Source organism: Cylas formicarius, unplaced genomic scaffold (genome assembly GCF_029955315.1).
Source record: "Cylas formicarius isolate icCylForm1 unplaced genomic scaffold, icCylForm1.1 PGA_scaffold_1__22_contigs__length_36826433, whole genome shotgun sequence".
Classification (NCBI taxonomy): Eukaryota; Metazoa; Arthropoda; class Insecta; order Coleoptera; family Brentidae; genus Cylas; species Cylas formicarius.
In genome coordinates this window covers 11,279,064-11,302,686 of record NW_026844264.1, presented here as the reverse complement: position 1 = coordinate 11,302,686, position 23,623 = coordinate 11,279,064, and the positions used below count along the sequence as shown (strand labels likewise).

The 23,623-nt window shown below is 33.5% G+C and overlaps 1 protein-coding gene across 1 annotated transcript in view; it reads left to right on the top strand.

Moving 5' to 3' along the window:
- Positions 1-23,623, top strand: part of LOC132696243 (adenylate cyclase type 6) — a 206,586-nt gene that overhangs the window by 141,420 nt on the left and 41,543 nt on the right. Inside the window, exons 5-12 of the mRNA XM_060660966.1 lie at positions 4,183-4,377; positions 4,761-4,986; positions 5,070-5,161; positions 10,057-10,245; positions 10,310-10,459; positions 13,585-13,706; positions 15,569-15,661; positions 18,859-19,005. Coding sequence (XP_060516949.1) covers positions 4,183-4,377; positions 4,761-4,986; positions 5,070-5,161; positions 10,057-10,245; positions 10,310-10,459; positions 13,585-13,706; positions 15,569-15,661; positions 18,859-19,005 — 1,214 coding nt within the window. The remainder of the gene's footprint in view (positions 1-4,182; positions 4,378-4,760; positions 4,987-5,069; positions 5,162-10,056; positions 10,246-10,309; positions 10,460-13,584; positions 13,707-15,568; positions 15,662-18,858; positions 19,006-23,623) is intronic.

Here is a 23,623-nt window from a genome sequence, read left to right as displayed (position 1 = left end):
TTTTTTATGGGATATTTGAAGCGTGTTCCTAACCAAGATCTGCGTGAAAGAAGAGCAGATTAATGCAGAAAAATGACTTCAGAAATATTTCAAAATGCTAGAAGAACCTTTGAACAAAGGCTCGACTACTAGATGGAATAAAATTGCTATGATTTGAATTATTTGGTACTTATTAAATAAATTATTTTTTTGGAAAATAATTTTTCGCACTGGATCAAGTGTCTCAAAAAATAATTAAGGTAAAATTAAAAAATTCAAATTAAATATTTTAAAAATTGTACGAAAATTTGTATTTGGTTTGCATCATTTTATTTTTTGAAGCGATATCTAAAAACTGATCGACAAAATTTTAAAATTTGCCTTTTTATCTGCCTTCCCTATCTAAGGTTGCCATCTTCGAAAATTTCAAAATAATCAAAAATGTACCCCTCTCCATCCCTCAAAATCAACAGATTTTAGAGTTCTTTGTTTCTTATGTATTTCTTTAAAAATCCTGGTATAATTTACACCTTGTATGTGTTTAACTTATTGTTTTAATCTTGACAATATTATACACTTGTCGACACAAGCCTAATTGAAAAAAATGTTTTTGAATTTTGAAAATGTTTTACTTTAATTATCAATAGAATCAATAAACATGTAAAGAGCCTGATAGCAACTTATTCACCTGAGCTCGTTAAAACTCGGCAGCAGTCTCGAAATAAGTGGATATAAGATAGCACACACATTTTAAATTGTTCCAAAAGGTTGATGCACCGTTAATATTATTCGAATGTTGCGTGTCGATTTAGGAAATAAATGTACTTCTGAATGCCCCATTTCTTGATAAACCCTGCCAGGCAAATTGCTCTGTCTGATTGTAGGTTCTGTTTGCAATGCCGTGTGTGTTTACATCCGTGAATGAAGATCGCTTCGAAAAATCTCGATTACGATTTTAAAGGTTTCCGGAAATATTCCAGGCCGCCGTTCGCGTTGTTTCGCGGGTAATAAATTTGACGTATTATCCGAACTGTTTAACTGAACCGGAACAACTAATAAGTCCTGTTGTTGAGTTACGATCCAATTTGCTGCCAAGGCCCGGTAAAATGCAGCAGTATTGGAGATTTATTATTTTAATTATTCCATTTGCATTCCGGATAGGTATATACCCACACAAAAGAAATTTTAACCCAGTTTATGTAATTTATTTTTTTTTAAGTTTAATAGTATCGTTTTTATTGTTTTGGTAGTAATTAACTCTCTATCCTTTTTTTAAATTTCTCGGAAAACTCACGGAAAGGGGGATGGTAAACACTTTCCTTTCCTATTACTAGGGGAAATACGTATAAAAAGATACAGTGTGTGGTTAATTTATTTAAACAACTAATATTCCGTATACGAGCACGTTCTATCTTTTGCGGGGTTTTCTTTTACCTTGTCCATGTGCTAGGCATAGCAAATTGTAAAACTTTATGCGGGATTTTAACGGCTTCTTTTTCGGTCCTAGTTCCACTAAGCTCAGGCAGCATTTCCGGAGCTCTATTGTTCATCTAGATGTGAATCCTCTGGAAAGCTTGAGAAATATTAGTGGTTTCCGAAGGTTCAAATACGTAGTCTGAAAAAACATGTGAATTTATGAGCAATATGCTGGTCTTCTTAAAATCATTGCACGAGATTTGTACTATTGCATCTTTCTCATACGATTTGCAAGAAATATATCCAATTTTTAAGTGAGTAACGATCCTGCCTGGGTTCTGTCTAAGTCACAACGTGATTTCTTGATTTAAATATGCTCTTAACGGACCAAAAATCGAAATATGCAATCCAATATGTGCGTCTAATATAAGTAGAATTTTGTCGTCTTTGGAAGCTTTGACGTAGGACTGAAAATGAGCAAACCATTTATAAAATATGTTGAGAGTTATCCTGCCTGACTGTGCAGATTGATGTCTCGTCAGTTAATTCATTCTTCATATTTTTTTGAAGGAATATGAGAAACGAATTTAGAGTTCTCCAAAATAGATACCGTTTTCACCACCTTTTATGGTTTTGATTTCGGAATGAGTTTAAGACCCGGCTTTTGCAAAGCGGAGAGAGACCATTCTTTTCAGCACGTGTACCATAAGTCAGGGCCGTATTTAAGATGTTAGCCGACAAAAACTGTGCCGTGCGGACTGTTGTATCTTATGAGTAGGATTTAAGAGAAAGAATGGATTTTTCACTGCATGGACTAATAATAATCCGTCAGTTGTCAGCACTTGTATCCACGATGTACCAAAGTACGGTTCTGGAACGTCATTGTGGAATTGCCAATCCATTTATTGAGAGTTACAAACAGAAAATTCATAAAAATATACTAAAGTTAAATACCTGATTCTGTCGTAAAAACGGTATATAGTTTGGAGAACTCTACAAAACTATCTGTTGCGTCCATATAACAAAGAGCAGCTACGTCGGATTCTCGTGATCACTCCAACTTTTTTACGTCCAGCAGTTGCAAATATCTTCAGGGGCCTTCGAACGGTGGATCAACCCAACTCATCAGCACTGTAGTTACGAAACGGGGAAATATTATTGTTCTCTATAACTTCTTATAGAATTTTCAAAACCCGTTAAGGCTTGTTAAAAGCCTGTGCTCTAGCAGCAGAAGTTGGTTCTGTATTTCTAAAACTGATATCTTTATTTCTTTATCGAAATCCAGATAACCGCTCTTGATCTGCTCTTTTTTTTTTGCTTATTAAAGCGGTGCTCGAAACCATTTTTTCCGCTAATTGATAATCATGTGAAGTAAAATTAATTTTAAACTAAATATCTTATCGCCAATATTCAATTGTCGATGAGAAAAACTGGTGCACAAGAAAAACTTGCAACCTTAACAATAACAATGTGAATAATGTAAACAAAACACAGTAGAATGGCCGGGGAGGTTTTGGAACAGTTTGGTAACATGAGTTACAGTTCTGAACCAGTGATTTTTCACCTGCCCGAATCAGTAGGTGGGACGTCAGTCTAAGGAGTTATTTTGAGTACCCTCTCTGTTTATTGGTTACGTTGGTTAATATATGTTTTAAGGGCAAATTTGAACAAAATTAGCTCCACGTACCATTTTTTTTATTAATTTTGAGATCGATAGTATACCAATAAAACAACAACGAAAACACAGCAGCCGAGCGTCGCCTATAGCGTTGTCTCCATACATAAATAAAGATGTTTTCATTATTTGTTTTTAAAAATGTATTTGTTAATATACTTCCCTCAAATTTAACGACCATGTTTGAAAAATATCTTCCTGTTATTAATTATTAGCAATTACAAACCAAGCGAAAGTGGGCACCGAGCCGCGGTATTTAGCAGCAATGAACACTCACTTCATATTTTTGATACAATAATTTTACAAAGAATAATTAAACTTAATACATTTTTTGACGTGGATCTTAAAAAAACCAAAATATTGTTTTTTTTACAAAATGATCGATTAATTTTAAGAATTTGATTGATTATATCAAACTTTTCAATGGCACAGAAAAATATAAGAATGGCTATCGAAAATGTTATCAATCGGCACCTATCAGCTGGGTGGGTAGTACTACCATTTTTTTGCAATAGAATCATTAAATTAAGATAATGCAAAATAAGTCCTTATATATATATATATATATATATATATATATATATATATATATATATATATATATATATATATATATATATATATATATATATATATATATATATATATATATGATGACACTATATTCCGGGATATCATCCGTTCGCTCGTTGAACTCCGACTGGAATCCTGCCAAGATGCCAAGTGAGATTTTGGCGAAACGTCTGCAGGATTCCAGTCGGATGCAGGATTCCAGTCGGAATTCAACGAGCGAACGGATGATATCCCGGAATATAGTGTCATCACATTTTTCCATCCGTGAATCAATACGTGAGAATATATATATATATATATATATATATATATATATATATATATATATATATATATATATATATATATATATATATATATATATATATATATATATATATATATATATATATATATATATATATATATATATATATATATATATATATATATATATAATTATAATGAATTTTATAAAGGTCCAAAAAAATATAAAAATATCTTTCAAAAAATGTTACTTTTCCGCCGTTAACAAAATGAATCCGTTTTTTCTTTCGTAGGTCGGTAGTGTCACTAGGTCATCTCCGAATCATCGGACAAATGGGTCGGCGCCGAATTCTAGCCCCGACGTCGATGGCGCTGTCGAGGACGACCTGCTCGTCTCGACGACCTCCAGGCAGACGTCGGGCGTTTTCGGCAAGCTGTTTAGGTTGCTGAAGAAACTCTGCAGTACTCACCAGTTTAGAAACGAACAAGTAAGTAAGGTCGGAAGGCTTCGCTCTGTCAAAAATATTTTTTGTTTATCCAAAAACCGAAACACAAGTTTTACTTCTACACGTTTGTTTCTAAAGCGGGATTGCGACATCATTAAATGTTCAGAGTTTTGAATCATATTTCTGAGTTATATATCCCTAAAACTCTGAAGAGCAAAAAGCACTCAGAAATTTATAGTTTAATTTCTTTGGACGCATATTTTTTTATTATTGCATTTATTGGTGCAATCAGTCAATTTATGTTGAACATACGTTTTAACAATATCCCAACTTCATGTCCCTAAATGAAAACGCACAAACTCAAAATTATCACTGCACTGCAATTTTGTTTTTAATTGCACTAGAGTATTTAATTACCATTTCAGGTCGAAATGTTATACCAAAGATATTTTCTCAAAATGAACCAAAGCAATATGACGAATCTGATATCGTTGCTGTTGTTGCTCTGCATTGGATTTCTATTATTGGGAGCGACTGATTTTCTGATTCCCCGCTCAGCGGAATCAGCATCGGCGTTCGAAAACTCCAATCGGTTAGATAAATTAGTCGTACTTATGTGTACTTCCGCCTGTTGCATTGCTATCTATGGAGGTAAGTTGGTTAGCCCTAATGCTGATACTAAACGACCGAACAGTATTTTTAAATTTTGAAATAATGTTTTTCTTTGGTTCCAGTGTTACTCACAGTTGTTTCCAAACCGACTATGAATGAGGTCTACCTGATAATCATCTCCTATTTTATTTTAGTAACTTTTTTGACCTTAGAGGTAAGCATTTTAATTTAATCACAATTTTGAATTACTTTTTTTAATAAAATAAACTACCTACTTTCTTCTATTTGGAAATTTTCTGGATTTCTCTTCGATTGGATTGGTAAAATTGCGCTTCCTAAAAATGAGATGATGATTATTCCCAATTGTTGAAATATCTAGAAATATGACTGAAGCTGGACAGTCAATAATATGCTGATTTAGAAATACGTAGATATTGTCGAACTTCCATTGTCTGTATTTTTGTTTACACAACGTTTCGGTTAGCTGTATGACTACCCGTTATCAGATGCAGAGTAGTTTTAATTCCAAGGCTACAAGATTTGTATACTAAACTACGGCGTGAGGTTGTGCCACTGGGATGCCAACATTGGTGCGCTCTATTAGGGGTTGAAAGGTTACAGGTACTTCCACGCTTGGATTGCTAAAGATGTTTCAAACTTGAGCTTTTTCCAAAGCTGTTCGCTGTGGACAACCCGGGCTACGGACCATTTGATGTAGTGTTGTTTGGGCCATACATGTTCCGCGATGTAGTTTTGGATTTCACCCCGTCATTATGTGTTTCCTATGTTCTTCAATCTAACTCTTAAGGGTCTTTTTGTTTCTCCAATATAAGACTCTCCACATTCACATAGTATTTGGTAGATACACTCTTTCTCGCAAGTCTTGTGTGTAGCCATTATGAATCAAATCCTTTTAAAGACTGCTTGATTCTACATCTAGTGATGCTGAGTCACGGCACATTGTGATTGCTCGTTTGGAGAATGTTTGGATGATTCCTAGTTTAGTTACTTTAGAATGGACATGGACATCTAGAAACGACAGACAGCCTTTCTTCTCTTTCTCAACGGTAAATCTAGTAGATGGTCGAAAAGAATTAAAATGGTTTTATTACGAAGGTATCGTTAACATATCGAAGCCAGACCCGAAGTTTCATCATCTTTGATTTGAAAATAAGAGTTATGCAGATAGCACTTAAGGAGCTCCATCACTCTATCCAGCGGTAGCGAAGTTTTGTCTGGAAGTGTTGTAGCGATCTTCAATTTGGCCTCAACAATATCTAGGGTTCCTCCAAGGGCACGTTAGTGTACAAACCTTCCAAAGCTAACAAACTTCTCTGAAGGACATAATCTTACAGTTTTTTAATGTCTATTAAATGTCCGGATTTGAAACTGCTGGTTGCGGAATCTCGCGAACTGCTGATTGGTCTAAGTGGTTCGTAACCTTAGTGGATTTTTGGCAGCCTATGCTGGTTTATTATGATGCGGCGTTAACGAAGTTCTAATGTTATCCGGAATGTAGCATGTATTTAAGCAGTGTTCGATAAATTCTTCCTTCAATCGTCCGTGGAGGGTCGCTAGAAAGTAGTCTGTATTTGTCTTTAGCAAGTGTCTCATCGATTTTGTGGTCGTATTCCTCATCAATGATGATGACTATGACGTTGCCCTTGTCCTCTGGGAGAGTCTTGATGTTCACTTCCTCTTATGGCTGCTTATTCCTCTTTGGTCGTATTCGTCGTCCTTTTTCTTCTCTTCTCAAAAAACTTTTCATCGCACAATGATGGGTAAAATTTAAGGGTATGGCCCAAACACCACATAAAATGGTCCGAAGCCCAGGTTGTTCAAAGCGTAAGTTTAAGGAAGCAGTATTCATTAAAAACAATAAAATCATCTTTAGCAATCCAAGCGTGGAAGTACCTGCAAACTGGCAACTCTTAATAGAGCGAACCAATGTTGACGTTCTAGCGTAACAACCTCACGCTTGACTGCACCCGAAAGAGCAAAAAAAAACAGTGGATTGTGACAATGGAGTAAGTGCGTCCAATAGGTGATTGAAATAGAAGATTATTTCTCTAGGCTCAAACGACTACAGTTTATCTGGCTGCTCTAAACATGTTGAATAAAATAGGTGATTGAAATAGAAGATTATTTCTCTAGGCTCAAAGGACTACAGTTTATCTGGCTGCTCTAAACATGTTGAATAAAATTAAAAAATGAAGTTATATTATAAATAAGTATTTTTTAAATATGTATTAAATTGTTTTTATTTTGTATTATTCTTACTGCTATGTAATTTTTTATTTACTTTACTATTTTTTGATAAACTACCTACTTTTCTATCCTCTTCTCTCTCTATTGAGTGCAACTTACTGTGGCCCTAATTTAGGAACGATTCCAGGTGTCTTAAAAACTGAAATATGGAAAACTATCCCGTAATGAACAATGTGATTGCAAATTTACATTTTATTACTCTCGACACAAAAGTTGATTTGCTACAGAAAATCTCTATAAAAGTGGAACTTCATATCGAGCAACTTTTGTATTGACATTTTATCGTTACTGATTTCTATATCTCCATGAGCGATCGACGAATTAATTGACTTACAGTCACTAAATAAATTGATTTTTATGCCATTTTTACATTTTCAACAAACATAGCGCAGTCTTAATTAAAAATCAACGTGCACGCCATTGTTTAGGCAATCACGAAGAAAATTAAGCAAATTAATGAGCAACCTTGAAAGTTCAGTTGTTGTCGAGTGTTCGTTCTAAATTTAATATTTCTTCCGTTTTGAGCACCGACCCTTTCGAGTTGAGGACAGCTTTAGGTAATTTCCTTTCCTTAAAATTGACAACTCGAGTCGAAAGCCCGTTTACGTGACATACTTGAAAATCATATTTTAAATAGGGGCAATTTAACCTTCTCATTCACAAAAGTGACATTGTGTTGTACGCATTCGTTTTGCAGTTCGTGAAATGCATTATTCAAGTCAAATTTGAAAGAAGGAATATAGGTTAGGCCGAGAAAATTTTATATTGAACAAAAATGATATGACCAAAAAAATAGTATTAAAAATAGAATCATAACCATGCCTATTTTTGTTTCCGAATGCGTTTTATCCATTGGAATTACCAAGTAATATTCTTTTCTCATAAATTAAACTTATCCAAAGGGCAAGATATTAATTGTACAGTGAGTGTAAATCCTATTTCTCATTTTCTTATCACTCAAAAATCACAAATCATCATAATGTTTTGTGATTTGTCTATTAATTCTATACCATATTTTTATATTCTCCATATCAGACGACCCACTATGGATTTAAACTTTATAAATATATATATTATATAATATATATAAAATGTTCACTCAGCTGCTGTATACATATATACATATTCTACCTGTTAGAATTGAAATGGTAGCTCTGTTAACAGTCTCAGGGTCAGCACGAATAGTTTCTGCGACATCCATAGTTCTAGCTACCATTGTTTTTAATATTATTTCAATTATTTTATGTATACGTTAAAGTTTCAAGTCTTCCCCATAAATATCAATATAAGGGATTAAGATCAAATGACCATGGTGGCCAAGGAACTGCTGAACCTCTTCCAATCCACCCCAGCAACACACTCCCAAGCGATGGCTGTCATGTCGTGGGACACACTGTATATTTGTTTACCAAAAATCACAAACAGTAAACTAGTATTTTATGATTTTATAATTATTCTTACGACAATCCAGATAAAGCTTAATTTATGCATAAAATATTTTTAAAATATTTTATGCATAAATAAAAATAAAATCGCCTCTGGATACCAGATGTCGTGTCACAGGCTTGCACTATCATACATCGATGAACTCGTCTTGTAACGGACTCTCCGAATGTGTATTTAGAGTGTTTTATTTAAAATAAGAAAGTTTATATCTTACCTAAAAAATCTCACACTCTGCACACTGAAAAACAATAGAAGAAGCTTTTGTACTATTTTTTTTTTGTAAATCTTACGATTTGATAGTGAGTCATCTTACGTCAACCTTAATTAAATAAATTTTTAAATAAATAAATTTACTACTAATTTTTTGAAAATAATTTGTTTTTAAGGATTGTGCAGGATTCTTTGCGTCGCATTGTATTCCAAACAGGGAAAACTTCTGATTACTCGCCGGTTTTATGCAGCTAATGTAACGATGCGATCGCAAAGAATAATTAAGAAAAAAAGAATTAGTAATAAGCAACGCAATTCAACTGGAGCTTTGTTAGGGAGATTTGCATCGGCGTAAAAGGAAAACCAAATAAAATCCAAAGTCGACCGTGTTTGCGCTCGTTTTGTCGATAATAATTCGCGTGGAATTTTTCTTTTAGCTTCACCCGGGGAAAAATGCTCCACGTTATTTGAAACGCAACCAGAGTCACGTTTTAGTTTTGAAATTAAATCACCTCAGCAAAAACCTGACCACGTAAAGCTGCGTCATTTTAAGCACTAGATGTTGATACTTTTTCTTATTAAAAATTCATTCTTTATATTAGTCTCGTTGGCTGTCTTTCTGTGTTTCTACCTACTGTCTAAATGTATGTGGCCTTAACAATTATGTAATAATAAGCAGTAATAATAATCATATGAAAAGAGTATTTAAATTTAAAAAATTTCTTTTTATTTATTTATTTAACGCGGATATAAGTAACGATATTAGGTAGATAATTAACATTAGCATGAACGAATTGACATGAACGAATAATCTAAGTCATTTGAGTCAATGAACAAACTGATATCTAGCACTATTTTCGGCAAGCTCCTTCACTTAAAAATTCTTACAGGTATATAGATTATGACAAACGCATTTTTATGCAATCTATAAGATATAAGTTACTTAAATGATTGTTTAATTTCTGAAAATACGGTATTATATAGTAATAGTATATAGTGAAATATAGTAATTGCCAAACTAAGATAATTTAGAATCTTAACATGAGAAGCGTAGGACGCGGAATTGTATGAATCTAACATTTTAAATCACAGATTCTTGAATAAATCATGAAACGTCATTAAATATATTATTGACCTTATTAATAATTATTATTGTGTAGCGCGTCCACTTTTGCTTTATTGCAGATTTGCATCTCGGTATTTTTCGAAGATGACAGGGCGCTGGTTGGGACAGCATTCGCTGTTGTGTCGACATATTTGACATACGCGCTGATGCCAAATCGACTTAAAGACGCGGTTCTATCCGGATCGATATTAGCAACCACAGAAATCTTTCTATTGGTCTACGTAGGAAAACTACTCAGTTTCTCCGACGTAAGACTGATTTTAGGAATTTTCTTATCTCAAAGGTCCGCCAAAAACGTAGATTCCATTGCAGATCATCAGTAACCTGATAATTCTCTTATGTGCCAACATGGCAGGCATCTGCACTCACTATCCGCGAGAAGTAGCCCAGCGAAAAGGGTTTTTGGAGACCAGACATTGCATAGAGTCTAGATTAAAGATTCAAAGAGAGAACCAGCAACAGGTGAGTATTAACTAGTTGAAATACTTCGTGAGTTGTTTGAAAAACCGAAATCTATCGCAAATCTTCGTTTCCAATTAATTCCAATTCCGGTAATTCGGAAGTGCATAATCAATCGACTTTTGAATATTTGAAAAGCGGCTGCCGCTTCGATTTAATTAGAACACGGTCGCCGGTTTCGAGTGCTTTTTGCGAATTATTGCGGCTCGGGCGGGCAAAAAACAAAATTGAAATGGCCGACAATTAGAGAAAATCGCCGAATCGCCTGTTATTTACTAAGTCCGATTGGTGGGTATTATTCTCGGGGTAAATTAAAATTTAAGCGGTCTAAATGGTCGCTTTCTTGCTTTTTGGAAGTTAAAATAGGAAAAATTTTGTAAAATAAATTAATTAAATTAAATTTAGAATGTTGTAAATTACTAAGAAATAGCTAAAGTCGATGGATTTCTTTTCTTTTGTTTTGGTACCAATATGGTGAACAGTATTATGGAGAATACATTTCCCTCTACCTTTCACTTCTAAATTGGTTAATTTCTTTATCATTTGTTGCGACTGATATGCATGGTGATGAGCTTAGACAAAATTCCCAAAATCAAATAAGACGTAATGAATAAAAAGCAGAGAGAAAAAAACCATTTTGTGCTATTATCTCCTGAATTGAAAGTACAACGATGTGCGTTAAAACGTACACCGATCTTATTTTTGTTTAGTTTTCTAAAACTGCTTTAATTTGATTTGTTAGATTATGTAAGTAAGAACAATTAAAAAAAAACTCTACAAAAACGAAACGATAGTGGATAAAAGTATTGGAATTATTACAACTATTGCAGTCCTTAGTCGGTGTTCAAAAATTCAGTTTCAATACATAACACGTGACTCCACAATACTTTACTAACGACAGCTTGAAATGAAACAAGAAAATAAGTAACAAATAATAACAAAGTGCAACTTTTTTTGGCAATATTTCTGTAGAGAAATAACATAATAATTTTTTTCCTCAATAAGAATAAATTAGAAAAAACTAAAAAGTTTCTAAACAAAGCTGAAAGTTCATTTTTCATTTGATACTCAGGGGGAGAAAACAGGTTACGATTTCTGCGGATGCATATAATTATAATTAAAATAATGACAATAAGTTACAAACAATTGTACAACATGAGTAAGTCAGATTTTATCAAAAACCAGAGATTCCGTCTGCTGAAGATATTAATATTCTGTTCTTTTTACCCCAAAGAAAGAAAAAGAACACACTTCTTTAACTTAAAGATTATAATTTGAATGAACTAATAGCGTCCGAAGAAAGTTAAATACAAAAAAACCATTAATAATAATTTAAGCGAATTTGACAAACGTTTACCTAGAAATTTCTGTAATCTGCTTAAGAATTTTGAGAAAATAGAAAATTATTGTTTTAGTAGATGAATTTTAGCATTAAATGCTCTACTCCTTCTCCAATATAATATCCAAGTTTTTTAGGAAAGATTTCCGATATTACTTCAATCACCTTAGAGGTGTACGTTTACGACTTGTCCGGTTAAATCAATCCGTTTGAATTTTGCCGACGAAGTTCAATTAGTCTAGTCAAATTAAACATATTAATATGTCGATAACACTAAGTCTAGTTCGCAGCTGGCACCTGAGGCAACATTGTTCCAGAGTTCAATTAATAGTTTCGGGTTATTGTGATAACTCCGACCGACAGTTCGGACGTAATGTCCGGGATTGGTTGTATCGCACCTCCAAAGTGTATTTGTTAAACTGCGCTAAACGCAAAACTTTGAAATGATACTAAGTACATGGTTTTAGTTTATGCCTTCCATATTTTACTGGTATTTTCCGATTCCAACTAGTTACCTTTTTTTATTTTGTATAAAAATAAAAATATTAATTGTATGGCATTAATACATGGGTGCACTTGGTACACCCCCAATCTTAGATTTCTCGCACTAAGTGCAGCCTTCGCATGCAGTATTATTTTCTCTGCTGAAATTAATTCAGAATTTCATGTTCCATAATGTTTTTAGTCTAGTCCTCCCCCGTGCCAGCCAACTACACAATATGCTCTGTCGCTGCCATTGTAGCCACTGTAGGCGACCTTCTACTTTTACAGGGGTCGATTGCATCTCTTGCCGGCGAGAAATAGTCATCATCGGTTGTAGTCCTACCGTCGACATTTCTGTCTCTTCCATGCCAGAAGGTTTGTTTTTTCTTTTCCAGAAGCTCAAAGGCTTCCGCTTGGAATATGTTGGGATACGTGCCAAGGCTGATCTTTATCTCCGTCTTTGGACATCTATATGCCGATCCAAACATCTTCGTTGGTTTTGGATTCGTCTGTGAATCAACGCTATCCCTTCTCAATCTTGTTCGCTACCCACTCTTCTCTGCTTGGCGGTTTTCACTTCCAAGTGAATGGTACTACCAGAGGGATTTGTGGTCAAACTTTCAATCCTGTACCAAGTGTATATGGTTATGGTTAGTTTAAAGAATGTTGGACGCCCGTTTTTCGCAATTACCGTTAACTGCTAAGTCGTCTAAGTATGCTTGCAGAATCGCCCCTTCCACAGCGAAAGGGTAGCCAGCCAAATCTCATTTAGAAAATATATTAACAACATATTTGGTATTATTTTTAGGGTTTGACAGGAATGTGATTGATGGTGATTTTTTGAACCCAAACCTTCTAACCAACTAACCAAAACTAACTTAACCTTGTAGCAACATATTAATATATGCGAGTATCTCAACGGTATTTTAAGATACAAAACCGAATAGGCTTCTTAAAAAAGTCTTCAAGATGTACAGAGATAAAAGAAAAAAGAATATTCTATTTTGGCCATGTGCCCATTTTACAATTCTGTTTTTGAAGTTAAAGTTACTGAGCCCCTTTTAACTATTTGATACTTTATTGTAGCAGCTATTCCATTTTAACGAGTTGATTGTCAACTTATTTTTCAATATCATTACATGTTTTTTTTTTAATTAGGTTGAACGGCACCCTATAGTTTATTTTTCTTGGAAATTCTACACAAAATGATTTTTTCCCTAAAATAACGTCTTAATAAACATCCACTTTGTAAGCGATATCAAATTATAAAGCAATGATAATTTAACGAACCTAACTTGGTTTTTAGGAAAGGCTGCTCTTGTCGGTTTTGCCGCGCTACGTTGCTATGGAGATGAAAGCTTACATAGCGGGACAGCCGAAGGAAGAACAATTCCACAAAATTTATATTCAACGTCACGAAAATGTGAGGTAAGCCCGATATAATTTTTATGGGAATTTTTATCACATTCCTTTGTCACTGCGATTGGTCGACGGAATTTTAAATTTTTTTCTGATCTTTTAATTTAATTAATCCCTCCATAGCCTGAATTCCTCGTCATAAAAAAGTTTATTTAAATCAAAAATTGGTTGCTCCAAGTGCAACTGAAACTTTTAAAAGAATACAGACAAAATACAGTATGTCAATTTATTATGTTAATTTAGTATGTAGCTTAAAATTATTACTTTAAACCCACTAAAATCTTTTGAGTTGGACAAATTTGACCGTTAAATTAAACAAGTGCGACGTTTCGCCAATCATCATATTGACTTCTTCAGAGCTTAACTGAAACTCTTACTTCTTAGTCATTTAAACTCTATACACCCTAATAGAAATAGAAACTAAGAATGATCTACCATTCTTTGATACTCTTATCAATAGAAAATCAGCTTTCTTGTTTATAGAGCCGTAAAACTATCCCAACCCGAGTCACTGAACCCAAGATTAAAACACCTAACATTTGCATGACAATGAGTTCAAAAGCAAGCCCACACTTGCCACTGTAGTCCTTCCTTACATTCAAAACATCACTGACTACCTGTCAAAAGTTCTTAAGAAATATATCGTCAAAACCAGATTTTCCACTTGTTCCGAAATCTCTTAACATCTTCCATCCGTAAGAGACAAAATTTTGTTTGGGATACCCGGAGTTTGCAGAATTCATTGGCGAGAACGGACGAAAAGCATCAACTAATATGCGAATCGGTCATCCGAGACAATGTTCATGGCCCTCCTTTAGCTCCTCCCCATCCGAACAATATATAATCAGGTACAGAGTAGAATTCGATCCAGTTTTAGTTAAGCTCTGAAGAAGCCAACAGGGTGAAGGTTGATTCAACAAACGCCGACACAGGAGAAATAGTTTTCTAAATAGAATAACATTGATTTGCCAAATTTCAATGTTAATTTTGTATGTAGTACTTCAAAAAAAAAAATTCAATAGTTTTTACGAAAAAATTAGAAGTAGAAGTCGATACGACTTCCCAATTCCCAGATATTTCAACATTATTTCTAAATAAAGTGTTTATTAAACATTACTAATTAAAATAAATAAAAGTAGTCGTTTCTTTCTTCATTATTTAGTAAAACTCCATATTACTTCAAATATTATTCAAAAAAATCTAAAATTTTAATACCCTGTAACTAACCAAGGACTGCTTTCGTAGCAGTTAAGCTACATACTCATTTAACAGAATCTATGTCGTTAAATTGTACTAAACTCAACTCAAGTATCCCTTATTGATTAGCTTTTCTTTCTGGTTCGGCCCATATATAAGAGTGGGTTAATTTGATTTTAAAGTAAGGGGTTACTTGGAATGTTTTCAGGGAGTTTAAAAAATGGTTAATTTTGTCCAACGTTACCGCCGCCATATTGGAAATATGGCAACTAAAATCACTTTTTTGACAATATCTCCTTCCCTCCGGAAAGTCCACATAGAAATCTATAAAGCTATTTTTAAAACTCTCAGAGAATTTTCCATGTAAAACTGTGCTATAAATAGACCTTCCTAGAAGGACCAAATGCGGGTTTTTTAAATCGCAGTAATTTCCAACTACAAGATCAAAATTATTGAAGCGGCACGTTCAGTTGATATTTCCATTCGAGCAATACGATCCGCGGCCATTGTGCGATCGTGCGTTTAGAAAACGCCGTTGTTACAAAAATAAATCCCATTGAGCACCGGATCGATCCGATGCGGTTAGAAAGTTAAACAAATAGTTCGGTTTGTCCTCATTTTTCGCTATACAGTCTGCCACGTCGAGCCCTCTTTTTTCTATTTTTCTTTTGCAGCATCCTGTTCGCTGATATATGCGGATTCACGACCCTATCCGATCAGTGTACCGCCGAAGAGCTGGTCCGAATTTTAAATGAACTATTTGCTCGGTAAGTTTGAACTGTGTGTGTTGTTTTATCAAAGACGCGAGCGCTCGGCACTTTGTTTGTTTTCAGTATGAAAAGAAAATTGTCGCTCCAACAATGGGTAGGTTTTTTACATTTTACATCGTAGAAGCTGATGCAATAATAATATTTAAACTGACTCGTTTGATCGAACAATTATATGAAAAAAGTTTGCAGAATGACGTCGTTCTATAATAGAAATTTTAATCTTTCAATTTGATCGAAACGGTTCGCGTCCCAATTTTGGGCATGTCTAGTCGAACCACCAAAAAACGCAGATGAAACGCGCTGGGTAATGATACAAAAACAACAGGACGATATTTGTCATAAATATTTTGAAACCAGGTTTGCTAAAGCGTTTGTTTTTAGCATACAAAATGTCACCGTGAATAAATGCTGCATTCCAAATGATCTGGGTCTATCCTTATTGATATATTCAATAATGTTTCACTCTTGACAGTGCACTGATGGGTCGATTTTAGGAAACAAAAGTTAAGGTTGAAACTTTAACTATTTTTTCACGATTACATAAAATAATTTGATTTTACTTACGTTAAATATCGTCTCCGAGAACTTCAATTTATTAAATACACTGCCATCTGTAGGCGAACGGTGAAATATGTTTGGATAGAGCGCGTGTTGCCATCTATCGACGAGGGACGAAACTTTGGTTAGATCTGTAATTTCGTTATTATAATGTTTCCCTTAGGGGACGGAGGGCGTAGAAGTTAAATGTACTCACTACTGATCTGGATTGTATTTTGTCAGTTGTCATCTAAAAAGAATCAATAAAATTTTGCATAATAAAAATATTGTCAATCATATGAATCATTTTTGTAGCTAAAACAATTTTTAAAAATTGTGCTAAATAATTAAAAGATTATACTTTGTCACACTGTACGCTATATTAGTGTGACGTAGAACGTCTATTTTTTTGCCGCTGTCGAAGTTTTGGATCCAAACAAACATAGTTCCCATTCAGTTTTTGCGGTTGCTTCAGATACGTTTTCAGAAAAATAATTAACAAAACTGATTAATTGATTAATTAAAGGAGTGTCTGAATATTAGGATCCCATATACCAATTTTGTTCTTAAATGATGCTAAAAAGCACAGTAAAACATGCATTTTTTTAAAATTATAGGTTATATTCTCCTTTTCATTCTCTCTCATTTTCCTAATGTGTATGGTTATATGACAAGATGGTATTTAAGGTTTGCTAGAGTTTTAAACCAGCCAGAGAACCCATATACATAATTCTGTCCAAAAGGCAAAGCTTTAACTTTCAGTAATTAATAACTTTAAAATCGGGCATTTCAATTGAAATTCCTAAACAGCCTAAATAGCGTAAACAAAGGCCCAGGAAACAATGAAAACGCGGACATTGTAATTACAACAACTTAACGCAAATCCTAATTAATATAAGTCCCGTTGTTCTGGAAAAACCGTTAAATGGCAAAAACGTAATTAAACTAGAATGGTTTTCATCGGCGGGGCGTATTGTTCTGGTTTTAATGAACACTCGATCGAGATCTCGAAACCCGTGGGGTAAAAGAACAGGTGATACGGTTTCCCTTTCAGTTAGATTGCTCGTTTAAATTAAACGTGGCTGGTTTCGAGGTATGTTATCACAGGCGAATCACCGAAATTTGCAAAATATATGTGATGGCTAAGCGTAAATTACAAAAATGATGCAAGATCTGTGACAGCAAATGACTATGAAGACTTATGATATATTCAAATAAAAGTACGAGAAACACAGATGTTGGTTTCCTTTCGTTATAGCAGTAAATCTGTCGAAAAGCTCAAACTCATTGTAGTAGTCTAATAGTAGTAATGTATTGACTATTGACTAAATTGACAAAAAATTTAAATTATAGCCAAGTCACAAAAAAACCTAAAACAAAAAAATACAGGAAAAATGCTACAAGGAAAAAAATTCACCATAGTAATAATAATAATAAACATTAATTTAAAAAATAAAATAAACAACAATTCTTTAACACAGTAATAAGTATTTTAAATTTATTAATTCTTAATTCCTTTGCCCGGCTTGGGAATTTGATTTGGAAAATCTATGCTGAAGGTTGAAACTTATGAAAGAAGCTATTTTTTCACTCCTATGGGGTGTGGCGTAAGATACTTTTGAGTGAAATTGGTTCCCAGCTCTCCAAAATATTCATAGTTTTGGAAAAGATCAACCACTTAAGTGTTACATAAACGAATGAAAATGAGACAACAAAACAAAGGAGTAAAAAATACCTCTTAGAAAATACTAGTCATGCAGGTAACTCGAACGAGAATAATTAAAAAATGTAAACACTCATAAAGAAACTAAAATAACAAATTACAGAAAATAAGAAATATAGACAAAATATATTAGTAATAGGTAGGAAAAAATCTAAGAGTAAGAGCGACTAAAATAATGGGGTAATAATTCACCGAAACAAATATAAAAATCACAGACAACAAGAGGTGTATACAATTTAAATTTATAAGTAATAAAAATTGAAAGGCGTAGAAAATCTGTCAATAAGTAAGAACATATAATTACCATTAAAGATGACAACAAATGCAAACAATTAAAATATAATAAATATGGACTATGTTAGCGTGAGCTAAAAAAATCGTTGAATAAGTGTTTAGAGCCATATCCTTGTTACGATGCTCATCTACGATTTAATATAGCGTAGCTACAAAGGATCGCATTACGCTGTATGTATAAATTTCATTGGGATTCGTTAAGTGAAAAGCACAGGTAAATTTAATTTCCGGCTAAAACAGATAATGTTTCATTAATTACATAGAGTTTTGCGAGTCCCAAAAGTTCCCTTCTCATGTGCGCCCCGGATTTGGTTTGTTTTCGCATACATAATACATGGTTCCTCTTTTGAAAGCAAGCAAAGCAAATCTGCCTTTTTGTTTATTTTTGAGTGTTTTGAGACTAGATTTTGGTAAAAATTTAATTTGAAATATTGCGTTCTTAATATACTCCTGTTTATAGTAAAACAAAATAACGTTGCCCGCGGATACCATTTTTTAACAGCAATTTCGAGACCCGAACAAGGTAGAAACTAAGTGAAACAATATCGACAAAGCAACTAACTAATGAAACGCGAACGTTGAAACTTTTTGCCCGGCTTGTTGCCGTCGTTGTATTAGAAACTAGTTTATTTCGCTCCAGATTCGACAAATTGGCAGCGGAACATCACTGTCTCCGTATCAAACTTCTTGGCGATTGCTATTACTGTGTGTCCGGATTACCCGAAGCTAGACCGGACCACGCCCACTGTGCGGTCGAGATGGGCCTGGATATGATCGATGCTATAGCGTAAGTCTATATCGCATGTGAATTAAATTTAATTTGAGTATCTCAAGTACGTAACGTATTTGCTCACAGGGTACGTCAAAAAATATGTCTTGATAAGTATGGTATTAGCTAACTTCCTTAAAATATTTAGAATATTGTCTTCTATTATATTTTATATTAAATATTCCATTTTTTCAATTTATCTAATATTAGTCAATGCAATAAGTAATCCGTTAGGTTAATGATGCGATATTTATCCATTTATGCTTTCTATTATTTGCTTAAAAGAATTTTTTAAGATGTCGGTGGAGGGATAATCTTTTTGAAGCTTGAAGATGATCAAACAAGCTGTTCTTTCACTCCACAAGGGTATCGCGTGAAATACTTTTCAGTGAAATACAACGAAATATTATGATTTTTATATATCGAAATTAAAAAACTTTGTAATTTATGAATTAGAAAAATGACACTCGATAACTCCCATGACAATTTTTCGATGTGGGAAAGGGAACGGGAAAAATGGGAACTAGACAACATAATTGAGTATAAAAGTTTCAGTTAATATTGTCCATAAAAGGACCTTGTACAATAGTAATCAAGGTATGTATCATTAAGAAAATCGCCTATTTACTATATATTTAGTACTTGTGTTTGTTCATCAAGTGTAACTCGAACGAAATATGTTCCGTACCAAAGCAAACAATTAAAAAGATGACTTAAAAATTACAGGAAAGATTAAAATGTTTAGGAAGATTATTCCTTGATTCGTATATTATTGCGTGCTTTAAAAAAAAAATGAAAAATATAATATACACATTATATTATACCGGCTGATCAAAATTAAGTATTCATCATTAGTAACTTCGTTATTAGTAGATATACAAAGTCGGTTAAATTAGCAAATTAGTACCATTTTTTTGTTTGTAAATCACTAACGAAACAAAAAATATTAGCCTATAATTGAAAATAACCGAATTATCAGCATATTTTTCTTTTAGACTAGTGGTTGCGAAACAAAACCCCATTTTCCTTATATTTTATTATTTGAGCCTAAGAAACAAATAATAATAATAGAAATTTCCACGTCTCACGCCTGCGTTTATTAAAAAAAAAATTGTCTCCTTCTTGTAGCAAAAATGGTTTCATTACCTCTAAAGATTCGACAAAGGCGCAGAAGAAATTGTTCAAAGAAGTTTGTGCAAATAATGACAGCGCTGCCAAATAAAACAATAGCTGTAAAAAAAATTGGTTTTAATGTGTAATTGTTATTATTATCATATCAATGGTTATCAATTATTAAAATTAATTTTACTGTATCGCTTATTTACAAATGGTTTTTACACATGAAGAAAAGTGCGACATGTTAGAATGCTATTGGGCATTCAGTATATCCTCTGCAAGGGCAAGAGAATGATACATAAACCTATATCCACAACGCCTTCCACCACATGAACAATTCTTTCTGTGCCGTTATCCAATTTTTAGAAATAATGAAACCGTTTTTGCAAATGGTCATAATTCTATCCGAGACACAGTCAAAGACTAAAGGATTTAAAGAAACACAAATACAATTCAGACCAACTCAGGCGCTTCTGGCAGGAGATATTGAAAGAATACTTTGGTTGTCATTGGTATTTTAACTTTTGTCGCCAAAACATAAATAATTTTCGGTATATTTTGTGAACCATGGCACGCTGACCACTGGGCGTTACACTGCAATTATTTCTGAAATTCTGGATGGTTCTTTTCTAGATGAGTTTGACTTTAAAAGTAGGTAAAATCTCCATTTCCAACAAGATGGCGCACCAGTTCATAACTTCCGAGGCACATATGAATTTTTGACAACCATTTTCAACAATAAATGGATTCCTTGATCCGTTAGGTCACCAGATATAACCCCACTTGATTTCCACTTGTGGGGTTATTTAAGGCACGAAATTTATAAGTTTTTTTTTCTATTTTCTTCTTTCCATTCTTCTTACGCTCAAATAAAACAGTAAAATAAAAATGGAGTTTAATTTCGCAATTACTCATAACTTTTTAGTCTAAAAGAGTGATGTACTGATAATTCGGCTACTTTCAATTTTAGGCTAATATTGCATGTGCACTTTTTTATTCTGTTGGTGATTTACGAACGTTTGAGTAACATTAAATTGTTTTTCTATTTTCACCATCGTAATCAGTAGAAAGGATGCTACCAGTTTGTTGATTTAACCGACTTTGTATCTCTACTTATAACAAAGTTACCAATGATGAACACTTAATTTAGATCAGTCTGTATATTAATTTAACTGTTACTGTTTTTTCCTCGCGGAAACGGACTTTAGCCGTAGCTGACACAGCAAGAAGTCGCGACCCAGACAGGATCAAAATTACTCGATTCAGGAACTTAACTGACCCTACCTCGCTTTTGTGGTCTTCCTTTCCAGAGGGGCCGGCCCGTGCTGCTTCCTCTGTGCCTCGGGTGGTGAGGAAATTTGGCGATCACCACGCGTACGATCTGACGCGTTCAACTGCACTTTTTGAACGACACGGTCAGAGCGACCTATTTAGCGCTTCACCGTGATTTTGAGTGGAGCATGCGCCTAAGGGCGCTGGCGGGTGCAGTTGGCCAGTTAAGCTCAAGACTTATCGCGAATAGAAGTAGAAAAGTAACTTCTTGGTTGAATAATGAAGTTATAGGTTTATTTAGAAAAATTCCTAAACACCCGAAGAATTAATAATAAATAAAATAAAAAAAATAAGTTACCTAACATTGCCTAAATCTTGCCATCAATTTGTGATTCATTTAGTAACTGGTCGTGTGCCTATTAATTTATCATTTCGATTCTTTCTTTTTTTTAATTTTAATTTCTTTGAAAGCTAATTTTAAGATAAATATAAAGTATTAAAATTATATAAGCAAAGCCATTTATTCTTGTAGCAAAAACATTTCTCCTGTCTCATGAAACAGCGGTTCATAGAGAGAGGTAGTTTTTCTCTTCGGTGACCGATCACTTGAGGGATTTCGTTAGCTCAATCTTATTATCGCATTTATCATTTTCATCTAAGCGAAATTTAAGCGCAAAGATGTGTTTTAAGGAACTTTGTGTTAAACTTGACCTCTATGGAACTAAAATACATAAAAATTTTAGGTGCTTTCTAAGTCCATTTAAGTGTAAACTTGGAAGATCTGGTGGCGGGTGTGGGGTTGACGGGAAAAATATATTAAATTTTTATTTCCGTTGTTCTTTGTTGTGTTTTATAGTCAAGGGACGCAATCAAACAAGAAATGAAATTATCTTATAGCAAATCATTATTAAAACACTACTTGATATAAACATGTAGGCAATAAAGCCTCTCCAGCAACACAAGCATTTCATTTCTTCGCAGGGTATATTAAAAGCTATTCCTAAAATTTTTGATAATATTAATATATTACTAATATAGAGTCATCAGTCAGCATACTATAAGTTTCCTTCGGTAAATGGTCCATCAATTTCTCTTTCCATTCTTGGTTTAAAAGCACTTTTTACGATGTTCCTTTACTTTTTTTTAAATTTAGTTATTTTTAATTCCTATACTCAGCTGGGACTTTGTTGTATAACTTTAAATTAGATGAATCAGCCTTTGATTTGGAAAATCTATGCTGTGATATAGTCAGTCGGTCTGATCACATGATGAAGTAGTTAATAGTGTGAATAGACTTTTTTTTGATGATTGCAGAGAAATATCATGATTTTAATATATCAAAATTAAGAAAACTTTGTAGTTTACGAATTAGAAAACCACCATGGCAAGCTACAACTAAAGTCCAAACAGCTGTCTGAATTAATCATACTTTAGAATAGATAAATTACATATATACTTAAAAAATAAAATACTTAATTGACTCATAAGAGAACAGGAACAAGACAAAACAAGAAAGAATAATAGTTTTAGTAAATATTGATCATAAAGGGACCTTGGAGAATTGTAATTATATCGAGGAAATCGCCTATTTACCATGTATTTAAGTAAGTACATGTATGTGTTTATTAAAATATAGTACGGCTTGAATTTTGACGTTTGTCAAGCCTGAAGTTCATATCAGTGACTGTGTTTGTATTGTTTTGCCAAACTGTACCCAAAAACTAATGGTATTGGAAAAACATAGGATGAAACTTTTTATATCAATACCGTCTACCTCACTTGTTGCACCATGAACCATTAAAATAAACATTATAAAAATTAAGTTTAAATGTCTTAAATAATAACTTCGAGAAGACGACCTGAAAATTACACCGCGAATAAAAATGTTTCTTCTTTATTTACTAATATTGTTAAATAATTTTGATTTCTTATTATGCTTCTATTACTCAAATGGGTAAATATTTTTTTTCTGAAAGGTAATTTTGAGACGAAGATAAAATGTACAGAATTATATAAGCAAAGTGTTTTATTCTTGCGAGAAAAATGTTCCTTCTGCTCCATAAAATAGCAGTTCGCAGGGGGAGGTAGCTTTTCTCTCCGATGACTGATCACGTACGGGATTTCCTTAGCTCAATCTTATTATCGCATTTGTCATTTTTACCTAACCGGAATTTAAGCGCAAAGATGTGTTTCTGTTACTGAAATGGCAAAAATCAGTTCATGGTGTTTCCAAGGAATTTTGTTTACA